Genomic DNA, 22,789 nt, shown 5'->3' with positions numbered 1-22,789 from the left:
AAACTTACGTGAGATGCCCTCTGAACCGACCATGCACCGCACATGGATCGAGTGGTTTGATAAGAAAAGCAGATGGCAGAGCTTGGTAATTATTGATAGAGGCATAATATGTCTGCGAGTGGGGCTGATGATTACTATGGAAATATACCAAAAACAAAGCACTACTAATCTCTTACACCATTTTAACTTACCACATCTCCAACAGATTGCTAACAACAGACGGCGGAGGACAATCATCGACAGAATCTAAAACCCAAAGTCAGAGCAGCAAAGCCAAGCAAACGGAGCCCAACATAGACTTCGAGTTGGACGTGAAGGTGCACATCAACAGTGGCAAGTGCATGCTGCATACGAAGGAGCCGACTAAAGATGATGATATGAAGATGTGAGTTGATTGAACTGTATTTAATATTTAGCTTTTGTATAGGGAACTATGTAAATGTATTTATACTAAACGCTAAAATGTTTATTCTCATAAAGACACTGTCTATAAATTTGTTAGATTGCTTGAAGATATTTCATGTCTCTACAGATTTGCTATTGCATTAATTTAGAACACACTTCGTATGAGCAGCCAGCATTGTGCCCGGTACCTTAAAAAGCATTCTAGACACTAACTATGAGTTGATTAAGTGCAATTGCAATACAGCTCTGAATACGCATGTAAAAAAACAATCATAATACGAAGTAGTACTAAGTAATATTAGTCTCTAACTAACCGCCCTACTCCTTCTCCAGTGGTTCGCGCATGCGCGTAGGCCGCTCTTGCAGTGGGGGCGTGTCAGAGCTGGGAGTGGGGGCTCCGCCTTCGCCCCCCGCGCGCCGCGCCAAGCCGCCCGCCCCGCGCTCGCCTGCCATCGACCTCACTGTGTTTAGAGTGCCTGGGTTGGATGTTAAGGTTTGTAGTTGAGAATGTCTTTCTGATATGTATCAATAGGGCGTTCAACAACGTCCCTGTGATGTCGTAATATGGACAAGAAACATGATTCCTTTTATGCTTTTAAAACGTAAATGGTGAAATCTTAACAGTCTGTTAACGATACTAAATCGAGAATCTGCCACATTTGTCAGCAGTATGGCGATTATAAGATTTTCCATAGACTTAGTATATACTAGCGTATAGACGAACTGACGGCGTGTGCATTAGCTAGTGATGTACCTTTCTTTACTTTGGAGGACCATCGATAAGTTATTGAAGTTCGATGTTCGACCCTTGGAGAGAGTTGTTCCATAGACTGTTGTTCTCCAGATTATAATTTTGACATAGTGTAAAAAAATGCATAAATAAAAATAAAAACACTTTTTTCATCGCTCCTTATTTTATTGACTTTTAAACAGAACAATCTTAGATATTATATCATCTGTCTGACTGAAATGGTAGAATTCTTCTTTGGATTCCAACCAACGCGTCCAACAAATTTCAACCACTTTCGTCTTATTATAGTATCTATAGAGGGAATCTGTTGGACAAATTATAGAAAATAATTAGTTTATGTATTTGTTAAAAGATGTACCTTGCCCTAACTAAATGGTTCAGATCCGAGACGGTAAACGCAAGCTAGCATTTATTTTCATAGGTAAAATTCAAGATAAAATATCGATAATGATATCGATTAATTTGAGTCAATCCCTAGCGTGCATGTAAAATAAATTGATGAAAAATATATCCACTAAAATCATGAAAATTATTAACAAATGGACTTCCACATACACAAAATATGAAAGTAAACAACAGCATTGGCATTATTTTATATTTAATACAGGATAAAAGACAATTTTTAACCAAAAATAAACGCGTCGTAGCTGTGATGACTATTTTGGTATTTACCTGTGAAATGTGCAATTTTCAGGATTATTTCTATGATTAACGCCACAATCACTCGCAGAAGATGTTACCATTGTTGAATACACTTAGATTTACTGAAAATAAACCACGATGTACGCAAAAAATCCAAAATACTAAGGTGTTGATTTTCCGCGTGCCCAATTGTGACGCTCTGTCATTCAAAACCAGTCACATTTTCATTGGATTCGCTATCCTTTTCTAACTTGCCAAATTTCCGTAAGGGATTTTCTTCTTCCTCGCTCGCTTTGTTCGTCTATACGCTAGTATATACTAAGTCTATGAGATTTTCAAATCTCAACGAATGTCAACTGTCGCTGTCAAAATGTAAGGCAAATTTGTTAGTTCCAAAAGTGACAGTTATTTTTCCATATGTGTAGTATCTAAAATAGTATCGAATTTGCCACGTAAGCCCGTGATAGGCCTACAGGACACCAAGCTCTCTTTCGTAGCGTGTATCGGAAATAGTCAGAATTAATTGGTCAAAATTATTATTACTTTATTGCGTACCAATGGCAGACTCTACAGTGCGTAAACTTTACTTATACCTTTAACTTACACGTTTTTCTCTCCAACCAGGTCCACTACGAGTCCAAAACCGTCTCCCCGTCGCCGGGCGAGGCGCGCAAGGTGCCCTGCAAGAAGGCGGCGCTGTTCGCGTGGCTGACGCTGCAGAGCATCCCCGAGGAGACGGTCATCAGCCCGCACATCCTGGAGTTCCTGGAGCAGACGCTCGAGCCGCTGCCGCCCAAACACGAGCCGCAGCCGCGTAAGGACTTGACTGCCGATGTTTCGATTCCACAAAAAGCCTTAAACTAGCTGAGAAAAAAGTTATAAAATGACAAAAATGCGCAACGGTGGCGCCCCGCCAAGCCATGTCATTTGAATGACAAAAAGATTTTTTTAAGTTAATTCGCTCTACATTTTAAAAAAATGCACCTCCAATCATTTGTTTGTTTGCAGTTGTAAAGTAAAACTCGATGAAACCGAAGACCTTCGCTTGTACGGTCCGCTCATAAGTAGCTATACGCTATTATACCTTGTGAAGCTAACAGACCCTCAATGTTTGAATTTATTAATTGAACAATTTACTAAAATGTATAGCTTCTAATGAATCTGACTTTACTTAAACCAATACATTTTTAAATACCCATTTACCTCTCCACAGAAGCGGAAACCTCGCGCGCGACCGAAGACCCGTCCTACAACCAATACGTCTACGCTTCCTTCCCCGTTGACGTCATAGTTCACTTCCACATGCAGCCGTCCACGTTCCGGTTCAGCTGTCTGCCGGCGTCCAGGGTCGAGTGTCTGTTACAACTGCCTTCTCTGCAGATTGTGGCCAGCTCTAAACGGGCTACTGACCAGTGAGTACAGTGCTGAGGGTAGATCCTTCCTACTGCCTCGCTCCTGTAGATGTCATGGTGCACTTCCACATGCCGCCGTCAACCTCAAGATCGAGCGCGACGGATAACTTTTGTGACGTCTTGTATGTAGCGTGAGCACTCCTTATTTGCATATTCTGTGCAGGGTTGGACGGGGTTCCTATTGTCTTATTCTCATTTGTTATGATATAATATATTATGGATGTCATATTTAGTAAAACGTTTATCGGCTTCAATGTCATCTGTAACATTGTTGGGCAATATAATTTATTATAAGAAATGTGTATTATCCTACAGGGACGTGACCGAGCCAGCCATAGCCATGGGCGGTCTGAGCGTGACCGGCTGCCTGGCTGACTTCTCCGTCTACATCTTCCACCCTTACGGCGGCAAGAAGTCCAGTGTCAAGGTTAGTTCTGATATACAAACTGATAGTTACGATCTCGCAAATATCGCGAATTTTGGATGCCACAACCAGTCATGCAAATAAACTATAATCTCTACTCATGGCAGGCGAATTAGAGTTATTGCACAATAAAAACCATGTTTACCGTCGTCCCAACTCATTTGCATAGCAGTCATCCGTTTTCTATCTTTCTTGGTTTTTCTATTTAAATACATATAGGTAAAAATGTAAAGCTTACCGCCTGTAATGGCCTTACTAGGGTAGGCAGAAGTGAATTTGCTTTACGCATCAAATATCATCTTTATCTCAGTCAGCCTTCTTTGTCTTACTTCTTCCACGAATAACTTCTTTCACATATTTCTAATCTGTACTTTATTATCATCGGCAAACATTTGTCAACCTACATGTTACTATTTTAGTAACAATCACCACTCATTCTTGTATTTTTCTTACTTTCTCAACTATGTCTTTCACTCTTCGCTATGGTAGCTGGTAACGTACACTTTTCTATAGATCTAAGCCTTTATATTCTTCGTAATTTCTCTTTTTCTTATCACTTAGAAAACCATATTTTAGTTTGTTGTAGTTAATAGAATGTTACAATCGTATCGTAGTTATGTAAGCCGAAAGGAGATGCAATCTGTTATAATTCTTACCAACTTTTACGTCATTTGGAATCTTATGACATTCTGAACAATAGCCAAATAAACTAGCTTATAGCTGTAGTAAGCTAAGGCCTAATTTCACACCATTCGGTTAGGTTAAAAATACCTCGGTTTGGTTACATCATGGACCGTTAAGGTTAGTGAGTGTCCCACCATGCCAAATCAAGGGGTTAACTCCCTTGATCGGGTTATAAACTTAATTGCTGCTGTGGGGTTCCGCTAAGACTTGGTTAAGACCGGTAACCAGGCAACGGGTTGTTGACTTTTGACACACCTGTCAAGAATTCAAGATGAAAAAATGAACAGAGCCTTTGATAAACAATATACGAACTAGATGTTGTGTGACATAAAAAATGAAGCGAAATACTGTCTGGGTTTTATATACTGTCAAACCGAGATAAAAGTTTTAATTTAATGTCCTAACCTAACTTGGAACCGCAATATAGAAACACAAATTGATGGCCCTACCTGGAAATCGAACCCGGGATCCCTGGGTGATGAAGCTGAGCTTCTACCACTAGACCACAGAAGTAGATATAAGAAGTTAAACCTAAAGACTTAATGAGAACTATTGAATTCAGTGAAAAATCTTCTAACAAAATATTTTAAAATAAGACATTACTTAGATATTGAGGTGTTATTTGTTGAGTCCTTTCTTTTGCACTGACACTCCATCTAGTTCGTTGTATTGTTTTTCAAAGGGCATGGCGTAATGATATTATTTTCAATGACGGATGTCAAAAAACAACCTCGATAGAAATAGTAACCATGGCAACCTCAAAACCAAAAAATTTGGTTGTTTGAGGTTGTTTGACATTATAGAGACATAGACACCAATTTCAATGAATATGACAGAATATTGAATGAAGTGTGAGTGAATGATTCACATAATGCTTGATTTATGAATGGTCTGTTAGATTTTCGTCATGGGACTCATCCAATTTATTTAACCAAACAAGGGTATTAATCCTTAAACGCGTCGTCAGCAAATCCGTTATTGAGACTGTAACTAACAGAATCATGAGAAACCAGGTCTTAGGCCTAATTTCACACCATTCGGTTAGGTTAAAAATACCTCGGTTTGGTTACATGTTGGACCGTTAAGGTTAGTGAGTGTCCCACCATGCTAAATCACGGGGTTAACTCCTTTGATCGGGTGATAAACTTGATTGCTGCTGTGGGGTTCCGCTAAGACTTGGTTAAGACCGGTAACCAGGCAACGGGTTGTTTACTTGTCACTCATTCTGTCAAGATTCAAGATGGAAAAATGAACAGAGCCTTTGATAAACAATATACGAACTAGATGTTGTGTGACATAAAAAATTAAGCGAAATACTGTCTGGGTTTTATATAATGTCAAACCGAGATAAAAGTTTAAATTTAATGTCCTAACCTAACTTGGAACCGCAATATAGAAACATAAATTGATGGCCCTACCTGGAAATCGAACCCGGGACCCCTGGGTGATGAAGCTGAGCTTCTACCACTAGACCACAGAGGTAGATTCAAGAAGTTAAACCTAATGACTTAATGAGAACTATTGAATTAAGTGAAAAATCTTCTAACAAAATATTTTAAAATAAGACCTTACTTAGAAATTGATATGTTATTTCCCGAGAAGTTTATTTTGCACTGACACTCCATCTTGTTCGTTGTATTGTTTTTCAAAGGGCATGGCGTAATAATATTATTTTCAATGACGGATGTCAAAAAACAACCTCGGTAGAAATAGTAACCATGGCAACCTCAAAACCAAAAAGTTTGGTTGTTTGAGGTTGTTTGAAATCACAGAGACATAGACAACAAATTTCAATGAATATGACAGAATATTGAGTGAAGTGTGAGGGAAATGAGTGAATGATACACATAATGCTGGATTTATGAATGGTCTGTTAGATTTTCGTCGTGGGACTCATCCAGTTAATAAGGGTAATAATCCTTAAACGCGTCGTCAGCAAATCCGTTATTGAGACTGTAACTAACAGAATCATGAGAAACCAGGTCTAAAGCTGCATACATGCATAAGTAGTAATTAGTCTACCAGTACCAACAGAGGCAATAAAAATTATTGTAACACACAAAACATAAACTCAATTTCCCAACGCAGGAGGCGCAGTGGTCCCCTCTATCGGACACAGAACGCAAAGACTCGCTCAGTGTGAACGTGGAGTTTGTGAAGTTCCACCTGTCTCGCTCTCGTAAGCTGGACCACGCCCACAACGACCAATCAAAGGCCACCGTCAGGTTTTCAAGTGAGTATTTTGTCTATTCTGCACCTGTTTATCCTGTACTGTACATATACCGTCGTCATTTTTTTAATGGCGTTTGAATCGTATCTTACGAATCGAAATCATACTTATTCAACTTTTTATTTATTGATTAAATTCTTTATTGCACAAATATAAATATTTACTATGCTTTTTTTCAAATGCCTTGTGTACAATCACTTGGGATAGCACATGTTCCGAAATCTCTTACTGCCAGTTTCAATAACTCTTATCTTTCGATAGCTGCCAGTTAATGCAACTTTTTATGTGTCAAAATTGTATGAAAGTAACTGTGAGAGTATTGAAACTGGCAGTAGACAGTAGCAAATAGATAAAAGCCACAAAAACCTACCGTTAAATCAAAAAGAAAAAACTACATTAAAATCACACGTCCTCATCTCTTGCAGCAATCGTGGACATAGGCTCGGCGTCGTTCAAGTACGACATGCGGCGCCTGTCGGAGATCCTGGCGTTCCCCAAGGCGTGGTACCGCCGCACCATCGTGCGCCGCATGTTCCTGGGCGACCTCAGCATCAACCAGCCGCACGAGACTAGCCCGTGAGTGTCTACTATTATAGCTATGTGTTGACCACTGGAAACACATGTTTGATCCGCTTAGCATTTAGATTGATGCCGCGCGACGGCATTGGTTCGCGCTATGCCACTTGGCTGCTATTCGTCTGTTGCGACAAGGATGCCGCACGAGGCTAGCCCGTGGGTGTCTACCAATGAAAACACGTTATTGATCCCCTTTATTGATTTGATGTTTGAACGTCATTGGTGGTCACTAGGTATTTAGTATTAGGGACATGCGTTCCGAATCCTTTCTTATCATTCGTACTACATACATAATAATGTATGAAAGTTTCGGTCAAGATTCAATTATGTTGTCTACTTTATTATGGATTATGTAGTTCCTTTTCATCAGGTCATAGGGTCCAAGAACTTTGGAGAAGTGATCCGTTCAAATAAGCATTTCTTGCAAATGATTCCTCTTTTTGGGTGAGATTTCAAGTTATTTGTATGTTTCAGACAAGCAAACAACGTACCAGTGTCTCCGGTGCTACCACAGAGAGAGAGGGCAAAGACTATGAACAGCCAGGCGTCCAGAGGTAAATAAGAATACTCTATTGTTTTGGATTTTCTCAACTTTTCTGTAAGTTTTATAAAAACACATAATATACCCGTTTGGCCCAAAGATATCTAAAAAAATATTATTCGGTATGAGGGTAATTTAGTGCTAGGTAGAAATTTGTATGACAGGCAGTGGCAGTGTTCTCTCACGCCATGTGAAACATACAAACAAACCAGTAAGGCCATTTAGAAAAATACTTTATATGCCAGTTTCCTAAATTTTCTTTCCAACTAGGCTAAACCTAAGATAAATGATTACTAATTAGTTTTATTATCACATTAACAGATAGCACAGCGTCCATGACGGCTGGCAACGCGGCGTGGGAGACGCTGGTGCTATTCGCCGTCAACTTCACCAAGCTCAACGTGCAGATGAACATGGGCAACGTCATGGGGAATGTCAGGTCAGGACTCTCATGTTTAATCTAGACGAGCGGCCGCTACACGGGTTCGTTATCGACGTCGCTCCATAAACTCGGTTAGTGCGCGTTCCACCAATCACAGCGCCGTTTTACGGAGAATCGCGATATAGTCGGGTGGCGTGTCGTTAACGAACCCCTGTAGAGGTACCAGACAATCTAGGAATTTAGTCGATATGATCATGAGCACATGGAACGTTTACATACATAAAAGCTCTGTGCCGCACGCGATCGGATTGCGTGGATCATCTGTTGAGGATCCGGATAATTTCTATGCTATGTATCTGAAATACGTAGTCTTTCAGTTCAATCACAGACCATTATTTCCGGTGTGTCTGTCTGTTTGTAAAGTAGATCTGTGAAGCCGCTTTTTCATCCTCGACTGGACATACAATTTTAATATTTTATCGACTCAAAATTCATATTTCTCCTGCCCAGCTGGCTTTCCAACGACTTCAACTGCACGGGGCGGCTCGGCATCGGCAGCACGGGGCACCGCAACATGCTGGTCGGAGTCGCCCTAGGAGGTTCCTCTCTAGACGCGAGGGGGGGGATAGTTGGTGGGGCTATATCGCTGTCTTCGCTTGATACTTATGGTAAGTGCTTAGCTAGTCTTTGTACTTTTAGTATGAAGATAAAGGGTATTTGGGCCTTTATGGGATATCGATAATAGTTGATATTTATAGTGCACAAGTAAAAGTCCCCTGTGACGAGTCATTATTACAAAACCCATAAGAGATCCCATCTCCCATAGAGAGAACATCGATAAACCGGTATGTTACGCTACAAAGGATTATAAGGGTTCTTTCAGGTATCCTCACTTACCTTTGTTTAAAATATTGTATTTTCCCTCCACAGTCCACATAGAAGAGGAACCCGGCCGCAGCCCGGGCCACGTCGCCGGCTTATCCCTGGGAGCCCTAGAACTACGGCTAGAGTACATGGGAGGTGGCGTGCTGATGGCGCGAGTGTCTCGCCTGCAGTGCAAGCTGAGGGACGAGTGGAGGGAGCCCGCGCAGCCGCGAGGGTGAGTGTGGCATGTGTCTGCACCCTGGAGTAGCCTGCAGTACATGGCGCGAGTACAAAGTTAGCATGAGATAGCATATATACTGCCAAAAGTTGCCTCCAGGCAGGCAGGCTTAAGGCAGTTGCCTCCAACCTCCCCAAATTATAAGTGCATTGCTCCATGCTCCCCAAAGTACATTGTACTTTGGGGAGGTTGGAGATTTTGAACTCAGTTAGCCACAAGGGAAGGTAAGCTGCACGCCAGAATAGAAGGTTACTTATCTCATTCATAAACAAACATAACTATATAGACCTTCCAGAAGCATCTAATAATTTAACATAAGCTGCTAAATGCTGCGTCACTATGGCAAGACCTTCGAAAACATCGTATCTTCTATTACCCAAAAACTAACCCGCCATTCCCCCCACAGCCCATCAATAATCCTGCTCCACGGCGCGCTAAGCTGGCACCAGCTCCAGATCCTGATGTCCCGCTCCAGCACCCCGGAGCTGCTGAAGATGCAGCTGAAGCTCGAGGAGTTCTTCTCCCAGCAGTTCAAGTCCAGCCGGCGGGTGTTTAGCTCGCTGCAGGGCGGGCAGGGGTATAGGGGAGCGAGGGCGAGGGCTAAGGATAAGGGAGGTTAGTGGTCATTTGGATCTATATCTACAGCAGCCTTTTAGCGCATTTGTCGTCATTTGTCAAAAGTAAAACATACGAATACGAGAAACGACGCGAACTATGTAGAAATATTCGCGGTGTGAAATTTGACATGCGCACATGAATATGGGAGCTCGCAGAAGTGATTTCGTTATTTACATAATAATACGTATTCGTTATCTAAACGCTATTTGGCTCGCGATTTGCAAGAGTGTGAAATTACGCATTATGGATATTGTAATTGAGATTTTTGTTTTCATGAATCTATTCTGATTCTAAGCTAACTTTACCTACCCACAGCTCCACCACCATCATCATCATCAGCCGCCGCACCAGTGCCTCAACCCGAGCTGCGCCACCACCGGCACTGGCAGAAGGTGCTGCAGCTCATCACCGGCGTGCGGCTCACCACACTGCCCGAGACCATGCAGTGCAACGGTGAGTCATCATCATCATCAGCACCGGTCTCGCAATCTTTCAGTAAAAGAGCTAATATCCCGAAAATCGATGATGAGATAATGGCGATGCATTTTTTATTAGGGAGTCAAATATGGCTCTGTTGAATGCAACCTTTGTACCTACATGTCATAAAATTGTTGTCAGCCTATCTCCGGTTTAGCTTGAATATTTGGGATGCCTTATGGTATAGCAGTAGACCTCAGCCACTGGTCAAAAAAATTGTTTGTTCGTAATCAATAAGCTCCAAAACTAGTCTAAACGTACTTAAATTGCTCCCAACTACTTTAGGCAACTTTTTATACCGGATTTGTTTGTCCATATCCCGCTAATCCAACCACCCCTCTCCCCCCCAGGCACGGTGCTCGGCGGCACGATGGAGCTGCAAGGCACCAACGTGTCCCTCGCCTGCTTCCACGGCAACAGCTTCAAGGCCAAGTCTTGGGCGCTGTTCAGTCTGAAGGAGCCGTGTATTAGTTTTGCTACTGAAGCGCAGCAGCGGCCGAATGATGAAGGTGAGGTTTAGTGGTGTAGCTTGACGCAAATGAAAGAAGCATTAGTATAATAAGCTATACACAAACAGCTCCAAAGGACAACCACCGACAGCAGTGTGGCCTCGGCCTTCTTCCGAACGCTAATCTCAATGATTATCGTTGACTCAAATTTACACTTTTCACACACAACCCAACCCGCAACAATTCTAACGTACACTTTTCACACCCCAGCCCTACCCGTAACAGTCGCGCAAATCCTAACCACCACATTTCACGCAGGCGAGATGGAGGTGCACGTGGTCCAGTCCCTCACAGCTTCCCTCGGCTCCTCATCATCAGCTGGAGCCCGCCACCAGTCGATGGGCACGGTGTGTCGCATGACGCGGGCGCTGTTGTTACTCTCCCTTTATTCAATGTCTCTTGCAAATCCTAACCACCACATTTCACGCAGGCGAGATGGAGGTCCACGTCGTTCAATCGCTGACCGCTTCCCTCGGCTCCTCATCATCAGCCGGAGCCAGGCACCAGTCCATGGGCACGGTGTATCGCATGACGCGAGCACTGATGTTTTCTCCCTTTGTTCAACGTCTCTCGCAAATATTAACCATCACATTTCACACACCCACAGCCTCCCTGCCTCGGTTCTTCATTGTCACCGGAGGCGCGCCACATATCGTCAATGACGTTTAAGTCACCGCCGCGTTGCTTAACAGTAATGCAACCCACAAAGATTCTATGAAGTAACCCTCAATAAGTCCTGCAAATCCTAACCACCACATTTCAAACACAGGCGAGATGGAGGTCCACGTCGTTCAGTCCCTGACGGCTTCCCTCGGCTCCTCATCATCAGCCGACGCGCGGCACCAGTCCATGGCCACGGTGTGTCGCATGACGCGAGCACTGCTGTTATACTCCCCTTTTCAACGTCTCTCGCAAATCTTAACCACCACACTTCACACTCCCACAGGCGAGGTGGAGGTCCACGTCGTTCAGTCGCTCACAGCTTCCCTCGGCTCTTCATCATCAGCTGGAGCCCGCCACCAGTCCATGGGCACGGTGTGTCGCATGACGCGAGCACTTGTTGTTCTCTCTTTATTCGACGTCTCACGCAAATCCTAACCACCACATTTCAGACACCCACATGCGAGATACAGAAAACAGCTGTCTCTAATTCTATCCCACACTTTTCACACTTCATCAACAACTCTCGCAAATCCTAACCACCACATTTCACACACCCCCAGGCGAGATGGAGGTCCACGTGGTGCAATCCCTCACAGCTTCCCTCGGCTCCTCATCATCAGCCGGAGCGCGGCACCAGTCCATGGGCACGGTGTGTCGCATGACGCGAACACTGCTGTTATTCTCCCTTTGTTCAACATCTCTCTCAAATCCTAACCACCACATTTCACACACCCACAGCCACCGTCGGTTCGTCATTATCACCGGAGTCCGCGCCACATACTGTCAAGACGTTTACGTGACCGCCGCGTAGCATTTCGATTCTAAATTAGGCTTTACATCTACGTAATGCAACCCACAACGGCATCGATTCTATGAAGTATCCCTCAATCAATCTTGAGAAATCCTAACCTTCACATTTCACACACCCCCAGGCGAGATGGAGGTCCACGTAGTGCAGTCGCTGACAGCTTCCCTCGGCTCCTCATCATCAGCCGGAGCCCGCCACCAGTCCATGGGCACGGTGTGTCGCATGACGCGGGCGCTGCTGTTCCCGCCGCAGTTCAAGACGCTGCGCGAGTGGTTTCATTATGCGTTCGCTAATAGCGAGATTGATGGTGAGTTTGGAGTGCATTATTATCACATATAAAATATGCTCCTTTAGAGGCGATGTAAAATTGCTATTATGTGCATCGCAGCATACTATAGTTACAAGCGTTTCGCTTAGGGAATAGTAACTTAAAATCGTGCTGATTTTTTTTTACAGGCTGTATATATTCAAATTCAAATCATTTAATTCATACTCAAAGTCCATAAGTTAACATAATTAATATTCACACTCAAATTTAAACACAAAAAATTACATATACATAAATTTCTAAAAATAATCAATGATATTAAAATAATATTTTGACTGCAGTCCTGTGTATCATGCAGGTTTAGGTACTGGTAGGTATAACTGTGTGTGTATTCGGACTGTAACCGCAAAACTATACAGCTCTAGTGACCGTGGCATAACTAAAGCATCAAACTTTAAAGAAATCGCTTGCTGCGATATACCTACGCTAAATTTCAATCTGATTCCCTTCTACCCACAGCAATAGAAAACTTCCCGTCCATCGAGCGCGACGCCCCATCCGGCCCCAACACCTCCTCCGTGGAGCGGGACCGCGAGCGCGACAGAGAGAGACGGGAGCGCGGCGCGGCGGACAAGCACGTGCGCGAGGTGATCTTCGCGCTGCCGGCGCTGCGCCTGCTGCAGCGCACCGACCACCGCCAGCGCGCGCAGCCGCCCACCGAACACGGTAAGAGCGAGGTCCAAGGTTACAGGGTTACCGTTGACTAATGGTTTTGCGATGTGGTCGAATAAACTCAGTTGGTTCCAAAAGCATAGCATACAAATTAATCTTCCACAGACAGACGTGAGGACGCAAAATGTGCAACCTTACTCTCCTTTTAGTAACTAATCCTATAGTCAATTAATCCAGACAAAAAGCTAGCAGTGCACTGCAGCTCCAGAAGGATCCGTTCACTATTTACAACGCCATCTAGTACCGAGTACACTAAACAAAAATCTATAAACTCTTCCCTTCATTTCCAAACAAGAAGCCGGTGGTGAACTGACAACGCCATCTAGTGTCGACTCGTCGAGACAAAAATCTTAAAACTCTTCTTTAATTCACAGACAAGAAGCCGGTGGTGGACTGCAGCTTCATGACGGAGTTCGAGGACCACATCTTCGTGTCGGTGGACGCGGAGGCCTTCCTGTTCCTGCACGACTTGATCTCTTCTTATATTAAGGAGAAGGATCGCGTGGTTAGTACAATCTTCATCAGCCTCTAATCGACCACAGCTAGCACGTCTAGATATAGGCTTCAATCCTTTATAAAATTATAGGCACGAGTGCTGTGCATTTACGAATGAACGGATTCGGGGCTTCTCAATGCCGCAATAGACCAATAACCAGCGATATACGAACAATCCGTCGGCGCCTTACTACTCTTTAAAGTGTATAGTATTCTCACTTCAGCAGGGAATCAACACAGACCCTCTAGCTCCTATCACTATATGAAACATGGAGACTGGAGTTTATAAAATTTGTGTAAAATATAAACTAAATATTAATTTGTAATGTGTCCACTAGATGGCGGGCAGCGGCCGCTCGGCGTGGGGCGAGAACGGCACGACGGCGGCGGCGGGCGACGACTGCAAGCCGTCGCTGCCGCAGGACTACCGCGACTACAACTGTCTGCAGTGGCACCTGGAGCCCACCGTCAGGTCAGTCTACTCAGTGTGTCCACTAGATGGCGGTGCGACAAAGCATATCCCCAAGGTGTCAACAACCCTCCTAACCTCCTAACCTAAGCTTGGACGTCCCCCAGCACTCTGGTCCACTGCGGGTGCGGGGTGAAGGGTTCATACATCTAGATGTGCTAAATCTAGCTCTTCATCTTTAACTGGTAGACCTAAATGAATGAATAAGAATAAGATGTACAGAACTACAACAAGAATAATTCTTGATGCCTACTAAACTTTTTTGGTGTTTTCACTTGTTGCAAATTGTCTGCAATATCCACTAGTTACCTACAAAAAAACTCATTCACCTTTTCTTCCCAACAGACTGTTATCCTGGGGCGGCAAATCCATCGAGCCGTACGGCGTAGACTACATCCTACAGAAGTTGGGCTTCAGCCACGCGCGCACCACCATCCCCAAGTGGCTGCAGAGAGGGACCCTCGATCCACTGGACAAGCTCCTGTCGCTGGTCCTACTTAGACTGGTCGCTATAGTACCTCATAAGTGAGGTCAAGGTAACGGTTATAGTGATCGGATCAGTGTATTGTGATGGGAAGTAATGAGGTTTGAATTTTGTGCTGTGGAAACTAATTTGGCTACGGAAAAAAATATTTAAAGAGATGAATTACAATGGCTATTTTTGCATTAAGTTTTCACAGGACATCAATGGTCTCAAATGTCAAACCTACCCGGTTGGTGTGACCCTAAGGTACCTAGGGTTGGTGAACCTTTTTTCTCTAGAACAAAATTTTATTTTGTCTGCCAAAATAAAATTGCATTTGCTGCAATGGATGAAGCAAAACTTTTAATTGGTTATGTAATTTCTAAAACTAAATACTGCCAATTTAATTAATTTGCCATTCAATATGCGAGGCAGTGCAGGAAAGTTTTTGTTATGTTTGTTAACTGGAGTTACCATGGTTATCTTGCAAACTGGCCACGCTGGGCTCATGATCTACCTTAAATTATAAATACTTACCCTCTAATGTAGATTTTCTATCCTTCTCACATTATTAATCACTGTGATTGGATGATGTGTGAACGAATAGGTAGAGATAGAATGGTGATTGGACCAATGGAGTATGCGGAAAATCTCCCTTATAATGCAGTTTTTTAGATCGTTTTAGGAGTTGTGTAGGAAAATATTGATGAAATTAAAAGGACGACATCTGCAAACATATGCAATAAAACTATTTTTCTGAATATTTTAGAGATTTTTCACTCAACTCTGTTTTAATTTAATAAGTAGTTCAATTTGGACTAGTTATAAATGTAAGGAATGTATCAGAACATCCGTCTTCTATCAGCAAGCCCAAGTAATGATTGAAGGGCAAAAAGATAACATTTTTCGATGCGAAGCAAAAGTCGCAAAAGTTACTAGTTATACATAATATAAATAAATAAACGGCGCCTTTTCCAAGGACTAGTAAATACCGCAATGTATTCTTATGAAATCTAGCAAAATTCATGTTAACGGTTTTGATATACACATGTAATCCCCTCAAGTTAGTCCATTTAAATTTTATTTTAGTATAAAATATTCTTACAAATATCGTAAGTTAACATATTACACACACACTTTCATTCCGTACCTAAAATGTAAATTCTTATAATATTGACTAGTATTTAACCACTTCTTTGTAAGGAACCGTAAAGGCAATAGCAATGAAAGCCTTGTAGCGATGTATAGGTTCGTATTTGTAAACTTATCTACAAAGCATGGGAGGGTCTAATGTAAAATGAGTGTAGTTAGTCGCAGAGTTTAATTTTTTTTAATGGCCTATGAACGGTAATGGTGCTTCTAGATGATTGCTAAGTACAATCTTCTTGTTTATGCCTTTTTTGATAAAATCCTGATTGCACACACACTTTGAGATCGCTTGGAACAAGAATATGTTCACTAAGGAATATGTAGAAAAAGGCATCAACCTTTTGTTAAATATAATCGCATCACATTTTGACTTCGTGATCTAAAGTATGATTCCAAAGATATTAATGATCGTAGTATTAGGTTTGTATTAGTTTTAATCAAGTTACTGATTTTATTATTTTACGTAATTATGGTTTAGTGGTGTATATCCATATCCAAGTGTGTTTGGTTTTGTTGTAATAATTTATCGATTATTTTAGTCATTTACCGGTTTACATTGTTTCATTTATTTAATCAAAATAAAAAACAAATTCAACAACTACCTATCCTATACTTTTTAATATAAACAATCATAATTATAGGTCCAGTGAAAAACAGAAGATCTAGAACATTTTGGAATGGAGCTAGATTGGTCACAAAAGTAAATAAGTTCTTACTTATTTGTAATTTCGCAATAATTTGATCTATGTTTTTTAATTTAATGGTATTTTAGTTACAATGGCTTTACATGTAAACACTATAATTTAAATGTTTCTTGCAGATACGCAAAGGTAAAAAGTTTTAAATACAAAAGGCAAAAGTTTAATTATGTCCTTCTAAAGTAGTCACTATTTGCGTATCAGTGAGAAAACTTTAAATGATTATTCTGTGATTTAAAATAGACATAATGCTATTTACTTTCGAATCTTTTTAAGTATCCCGAACATACCACGAAATTATTTGAGTATATACTTAAAGTAAGTTTAGCATGATGTGAAGTTTGGCAGTCTACATACCTAGTGATGTGTATGTACTTTACTGGCTCCTATGTAGAGTTTGTATTGGTATAAATCTGGTATGAACTCTTAATGAATTATCCAATAAATATCAATTAGAATTCACCTACATAATTTTGTATAAGAGTGGGCGATAAGTGCCCTTTTTCGTTAGGTACTTTGAGCAAAGTAGTGTTGTATGTTTGGGTAATTTTATTTTGTTTAAGATGTTAATTTTAAAAACCGTTAAGTAATGGGCTTTATTACTGTGCTATATAATATTTTATTACTATGGAATGTGGAAAGATTGTACATAAATAATGAAAATAAAGATGATATAAATAAATCAATATTAGATCAGCGATTTGTTTGACTTCCTTGAGTGTTTGGCACGAAATTAATCCGAGATTAAATATATTCCCGTCATAATTTGACAGTGTATGGAATAGGATGGAATAATAGACGATCAATTATGGCAAAATAACTTTTATAAGTGTAAGGTACAATGATACAGTAAACACAACAAAATGTCACGAGCATTTACAATTCTAAAACGTAGGTACACAAAAGTAGTGAGCTTATAGATTACGACGACTGTATTGTTTTGTATAATTTATACGTATGTCAGATATTGAAATCGAGACTTCCGTAGTTTTATCAGTACTCTCCGTTCCACTACGACCAGTCATCAAACTTTTGACAGAAAACATAATTGATATTACTGCGTGACTTACACTATGCCTTTTCCAAGGAATGTTTGTAAATACGAAAACAATCATCATTATTGACCAAATTTTCAGCATACTAGGCTTTTCATGAGAATATCATACTTACAAAATATCATGAATACCAGTGCTAAAATTTATAGATAATACAATATTGAGAGTTTTTTAATAATTGATATTTAGACAAAAAGTGTGCCATATTATAAATACTTCATGTATAAAAATACTACAGTACAATAAAACTATAGTGTACAATGATAATTAAATGCAATCAAAAGTTATCTCATACATACAACTAACAGTATAAAAAATATTTACAAATACAAAAAACAACAAAAAATATACATTTACAATCAATAAACACTATTATAGTTAATTTAATCGCCCAACAGGTGGCGTTGTTTGTACAAAGCTACCAACTCATCTAAAATATCTATTGTAATGTAGCAGCGAGAATGTTGTGGCTTCAGGCAAAAGCGAATGCAACTTACTAAGAGCATACACTGTTCACACTGTTGGGAACACATCTTAGCCAGTGAGTACGACGATAATTTTGCTAAAGCCACAATAGTATATCTCAATCTATAATATATATGATAGTACCTTTATTATTCCATCCGCCCATCTAAACCGCCCCTACAAAGAAAACTATCTAAAATAGCGGCGCTCAATCATTCCCAATCAACCTGCAACCCTGTCTTACACTTCAAAGTATGGGCCGACATCTTACATTCATTTCTTTATTGGTGCAGCTTATACAGGTACAATTTTACACTTACCAAGCGCACGGCTCACAGCTAAGCGAAGCAGCCTGACGTCAGCAGCTTTAGTTCATGCTAAAGTTCTGTGTGAAGTCGTACTCTATGGTCGGAATGACGGTTTGTACGAATTTCAGGAACACTATCAGGTAGGAGTGGACTCCCATCTCTCCGCCGCTCTCTGTCACCGTCTCTATGATCTTCTTCATCACTTCTGCGTGCCTGTGAATTATACATTATTATTGTGTAGCTCTAGTGGGTGTATGTAGTTCAGCAAGCATACCCCTAGATGGCGACTTTACCGCAATATACAATTTCGTGTTTAATTTTGGCTGCTGGAATGATGTATAAATTTGCAGTTTAAAAACGCCTGACTACTGATGGACCTTTCTCATCCACAGGATACTTGTATCAAGACGTCGGTAAAGAGAGACGAATCATTGCCAGTGTTGCTTCGTTCGTGGATGACTCAGAATAATGATTAAACTGAGAGCTATTACAGGGATTAATACGTGGGTGGTCTGAAAAGTTTCCGACCTCAACGTGAAGATGGCAGCACACATCAATTAAACTCAGGGAATATAATGGTGCATCTTTTGACAGCAACACTTCAAAGTTACAGCCATTTCTGACGCGCGGTTTTTATTTGACAGTCGCTTGAGGGAGTCGATCTCGAAGTCGTCGAAAATCTTTGTCCTCCGAGCGCAGTTTTTAGTTGAGGCAACAGAAAGAAGTCGCTTGGGGCTAGATCTGGTGAGTAAGGTGGATGGTCAAGCAGTTCAAACCGTAATTCATGGATTTTCGCCATGGCAACCGTTGAGGTATGAGACGGGGTGTTGTCTTAGTGAAACAGAATTTTCTTATTCTGCAAATGAGGTCACTCACATCGACTCACTCACTGTCAAATAAAAACCGCGCGTCAAAAATGGCTGAAACTTTGAAGTGTTGCTGTCAAAAGATGCACCATTACATTCCCTGAGTTTAATTGATGTGTGCTGCCATCTTCACGTTGAGGTCGGAAACTTTTCAGACCACCTACGTATATATGAGATAAGATGGTATAATGGTGGAGCGGTGGTAGCTCAGTCGGTACCGCCCGCTTCTCACGCCAGAGATGCGGGTTCGAATCCCGGCGCTGACATGAACCAATGAGTTTTTTAACTTAAGTACAATGTATACCATCGCTCTTACGGTGAAGGAAAACATCGTGAGGAAACCTGCATATCTAGATTTAGCACATCTAGATATGTGAACCCACCAACCCGCAGTGGACCAGCGTGGTGGGAAATGGTCCAAGCTTAGGAAGGCAGTTTAGACCTTGAGGATATGGAGGATCCATTCGAGAGAGCCAGGTGCAGGTACCTACACCCCCACAGAGAATAGAATAGGTGGTATAATGGTATTTCTATAATAAGTTAATAGTCTAAAAAATAATGAACAAACCTGCAAGGATGCACGGACGCCATGCTGGGCCCCGACAGGTGCGGGTGGGACTCCATGGTGACCGTCTTCTTGGCGTGGTCCTGAGACACGTCCTCGTACATTTGTTTGACGCTCAGGAGTGTTCGGTTCTGTAATTACATTGTTTTATGTATTATTTGATGCTTGGACACAACAAGCCAAGCTATGTTGAGCAGTAAACCTGTCAGAGTAGGTACTAATAATCAGAAATAAGGTTATTCATAAGAGAATTCAAGTAAACTACAGGTTCTTAAAATCTGCAAGGTGAAGTGGCAGTGGGCTAGCCATTTGTGCCGAAGTGCCAATTATGATGATGAAAAAGACCAGGCACAGAGTGTTGTGATGCTTCTTGGGAGAGACCTTTGTCTAGCAGTGGACAATTATGAGTTGATAATGATGAAACAGACTTAAGTACATCTTCTGATATACTCCCTAAAGTTTCCCGCTAGAGCCGCCACTATTTATGCAAGAAACCGAAACCCTCCCTAGTTTACACAAACCTTTTACTAACCTCATCATACCCAATGAGCCAGAGCCGCGGCGTCTGGTAGTACTTGTCGTAAGTGATGTGCAGGTCGTAGGTTCGAGTCCGGACTATCTCGTCGCCGTCGCTCTGCTTGCTCTTGGCCTCTTTCACTTTCGGCTCCTTCTTCTGAGCTAGGTCTGTGGACTGCAAGGTGGATTGAGCATTAGTACAATATATGAACTTATGGTTGTATTTAGTAAAATGATATTGCTAAGTAGTAGAAATATCAGAAGATAGAGCTCATAATATTTAGGATTTAGGTCCAATTGTAATGATTTTTGATTCTATATTGTGCTTCCTTCTTGATGTGGGTTTGGGTCTTTTTATACACAGGAAATAAAAACCTTACCTACGGCCCCCCATTCTGTGATCAGAAAGTATAAACTGAAGCTGTAATGAGCATTGTAATCCTCAGTATCATCAAGTATACTAGTCAGTTGTGACTCTTCAATTCACATACCGGGTCCACTTCATCCAGCAGGCCGGATTCCTGGAACTCCTCCATGTCGGCCGCCTCGTCGTCGTCATCTTCATCATCATCATCGTCGTCGCGGTCCCCCCCCGCGCCCGCTTCCCCGTCGCTGTCGCCCGCGTCCGCTGCGTCTAGGGTCATCTCACACACCTGCCAATATAAAACTTAAGATTATTGAAGATGCTAATGTGTTATTATAGACATAATCTTTCTCTACACATGGACTGAATTCAGTTGAATTACAGAAATCATATGATCAGAATTTCATTAGCATAAGCTTCTTTGTAATAAAATATACAAGTAATAAATAGTTAACTTTTAACCCTTTTAAAGCCATCATCAACTCTGTGGGCACGACACAATAGATTTTAAGTTGTGTCTGATTCCACAGGATTTAAACAGTATAAGCAGCACTAACAAATATGATAACAACATAGTAGCTAATTGATATTATAGGTTATTTATACAAGGGTTCCCAGCATGTTGGGTTATCATTATCAAACAGTAAATAGTAGTAAATACATTTTATTAGTATGGAAAGCCTACTGACTGACAGACAAGCATATCTTAATTGCATTCAATTATGATAATGTGAATAACAAACACAAATACTCATGTTCCTGGTTCCATTATCGGCAGATGCTTTGCTTCCACAGTCTTATAAAATTTGTAAAATCCAAAGAATATGATAATCCTGTTTATTTGAATGTTTCAGGTGAATAGCAAGAGAGATTTGATGTTTAGGGGTATATGTAAATTAGTTGGGAAAAATCTTCCATTTGTAGTTAGTAAACTTAAGACTTCCTGATACTGAAGTACAATTCAAGATTTTTCCATGCTAATTTTACATTACTCATGTCCCATCAACATTTCACTCTTGCTTGTTTTTTCAATGTACAACATACCTTTTCCTCAATAGTAGGTGAGCCAGTGTTGTCATAGTGGTGTGTGTCCACCCACCCGCCATCCTCATCATGTTCATCTTCTATCACCTTCTCATTGTCCTCACAATATTCTATCTGTAAATATAATTAGATTTATCTTATGGTGTCTTGAAACTATCAGTTTATTTATTTCTTTATCTTCAAGGATTGGAGACCTCAGAAAATACAAAGCTTCAGTTTAGTTTGCTGATAATACAAAGAGTTTCAAATATACATCAAAATACCTGTTTACACCTCCTGTAACATGGCACATTTCTGGTGATCAGGAACTGCTGGTCTGCAGGTAGATACGGGCGGACCTTGGACTCCTCCCCCTTGGCCCACTGCCACGTGGGACAGTGGTGCACCAGGTGGTCGCCGGCTGCCACAAACTCCTCTGGAGTCAGCACTCCAGTCTCTTGGAATTTCGACTCCTGATAATTTAAATAGGACCAAATTTCAGTTCTTAATCGGATACACTTAAAACGGTAAAACATGTGTAAGAATTTTCTGGTATCATGCTGTTTGTTTACTTGGCATTCCCATTGTTATGTTAATATCGCGTGAGTGGGTGTAGCGCAGCTATTGCTGTAAAATACGCAAATGTTTACTACCTTTAGCACAGGAGTTAGATACCCCGCTACTCCGAGAGCAGTCCCTTTAACGGTATTTATCATACTCTGCATTTTGTTTAGTTGTAGTTAGTATCTGACAAATTTGATTTTAAGGTAATATTTATTGAAATAAACTGAAATTTCAGTAAATCGGCTGGTTCACAAAGAAAATTTGTACTGAGAAATCTGACAGCTGACAATGACATTAATATTTCAAATGACACATGAAGGTACGTGACAGAAAAAACACAGACTCTCAGTGATGATGATGATGATGATTGGTTCGACCGATTTCGTCCATGGCGACCACTTCGACCCCTATACTCTGTCCATTATATTATTGGTTTTTTCATTGGTCATACATATTTGATGAGGAAACGTCTAAAATACAATAACAAAGTGGAAGCTCTATAGTTCTGTTGGCGCGCGTGCGTCCTAAGAGTAGTTGTTCTGAGATATTATCATCATGTCCTCCA

General features: G+C 41.2%; 2 protein-coding genes across 2 annotated transcripts in view; one reads left to right on the top strand and one right to left on the bottom strand.

Moving 5' to 3' along the window:
- Nucleotides 1-17,194, top strand: part of LOC105386955 (transmembrane protein KIAA1109 homolog) — a 54,742-nt gene extending 37,548 nt beyond the window's left edge. Inside the window, exons 41-59 of the mRNA XM_048627695.1 lie at nt 206-385; nt 739-898; nt 2,423-2,612; nt 3,012-3,210; nt 3,526-3,637; nt 6,407-6,551; nt 6,974-7,124; nt 7,599-7,678; nt 7,987-8,104; nt 8,558-8,715; nt 8,978-9,146; nt 9,556-9,764; nt 10,083-10,220; nt 10,595-10,753; nt 12,349-12,531; nt 13,012-13,218; nt 13,599-13,729; nt 14,058-14,191; nt 14,534-17,194. Of these exons, the coding sequence (XP_048483652.1) occupies nt 206-385; nt 739-898; nt 2,423-2,612; nt 3,012-3,210; nt 3,526-3,637; nt 6,407-6,551; nt 6,974-7,124; nt 7,599-7,678; nt 7,987-8,104; nt 8,558-8,715; nt 8,978-9,146; nt 9,556-9,764; nt 10,083-10,220; nt 10,595-10,753; nt 12,349-12,531; nt 13,012-13,218; nt 13,599-13,729; nt 14,058-14,191; nt 14,534-14,717 (3,007 nt within the window). The 3' untranslated portion in view covers nt 14,718-17,194. The remainder of the gene's footprint in view (nt 1-205; nt 386-738; nt 899-2,422; nt 2,613-3,011; nt 3,211-3,525; nt 3,638-6,406; nt 6,552-6,973; nt 7,125-7,598; nt 7,679-7,986; nt 8,105-8,557; nt 8,716-8,977; nt 9,147-9,555; nt 9,765-10,082; nt 10,221-10,594; nt 10,754-12,348; nt 12,532-13,011; nt 13,219-13,598; nt 13,730-14,057; nt 14,192-14,533) is intronic.
- A 322-nt stretch (nt 17,195-17,516) lies between these two features.
- Nucleotides 17,517-22,510, bottom strand: LOC105386927 (ubiquitin-like-conjugating enzyme ATG3). The gene is made up of 7 exons (XM_011557580.3): nt 22,314-22,510; nt 21,945-22,133; nt 21,682-21,795; nt 20,765-20,926; nt 20,290-20,448; nt 19,761-19,888; nt 17,517-18,539 (listed from the first exon to the last, which is right to left on the bottom strand). The coding sequence occupies exons 1-7, from the start codon at nt 22,383-22,385 to the stop codon at nt 18,386-18,388; spliced, it is 978 nt and encodes a 325-aa protein (XP_011555882.2). The 5' UTR covers nt 22,386-22,510; the 3' UTR covers nt 17,517-18,385.
- Between the last annotated feature and the right edge of the window lie 279 nt (nt 22,511-22,789).

This window comes from Plutella xylostella, chromosome 4 (assembly GCF_932276165.1).
Source record: "Plutella xylostella chromosome 4, ilPluXylo3.1, whole genome shotgun sequence".
Lineage (NCBI taxonomy): Eukaryota > Metazoa > Arthropoda > Insecta > Lepidoptera > Plutellidae > Plutella > Plutella xylostella.
This window is presented reverse-complemented; position numbering and strand designations above follow the sequence as displayed.

Bases quoted from the DNA above. Each gene is read 5' to 3' on its own strand.
- LOC105386927 (XM_011557580.3), bottom strand. From the start codon at position 22,385: ATGCAGAGTATGATAAATACCGTTAAAGGGACTGCTCTCGGAGTAGCG. The intron at 21,796-21,944 runs GTATTTTGATGT...TTATATTTACAG, and splicing joins GTTACAGGAGGTGTAAACAG to ATAGAATATTGTGAGGACAA. The intron at 18,540-19,760 runs GTTTGTTCATTA...TATAATTCACAG, and splicing joins GCGTCCGTGCATCCTTGCAG to GCACGCAGAAGTGATGAAGA.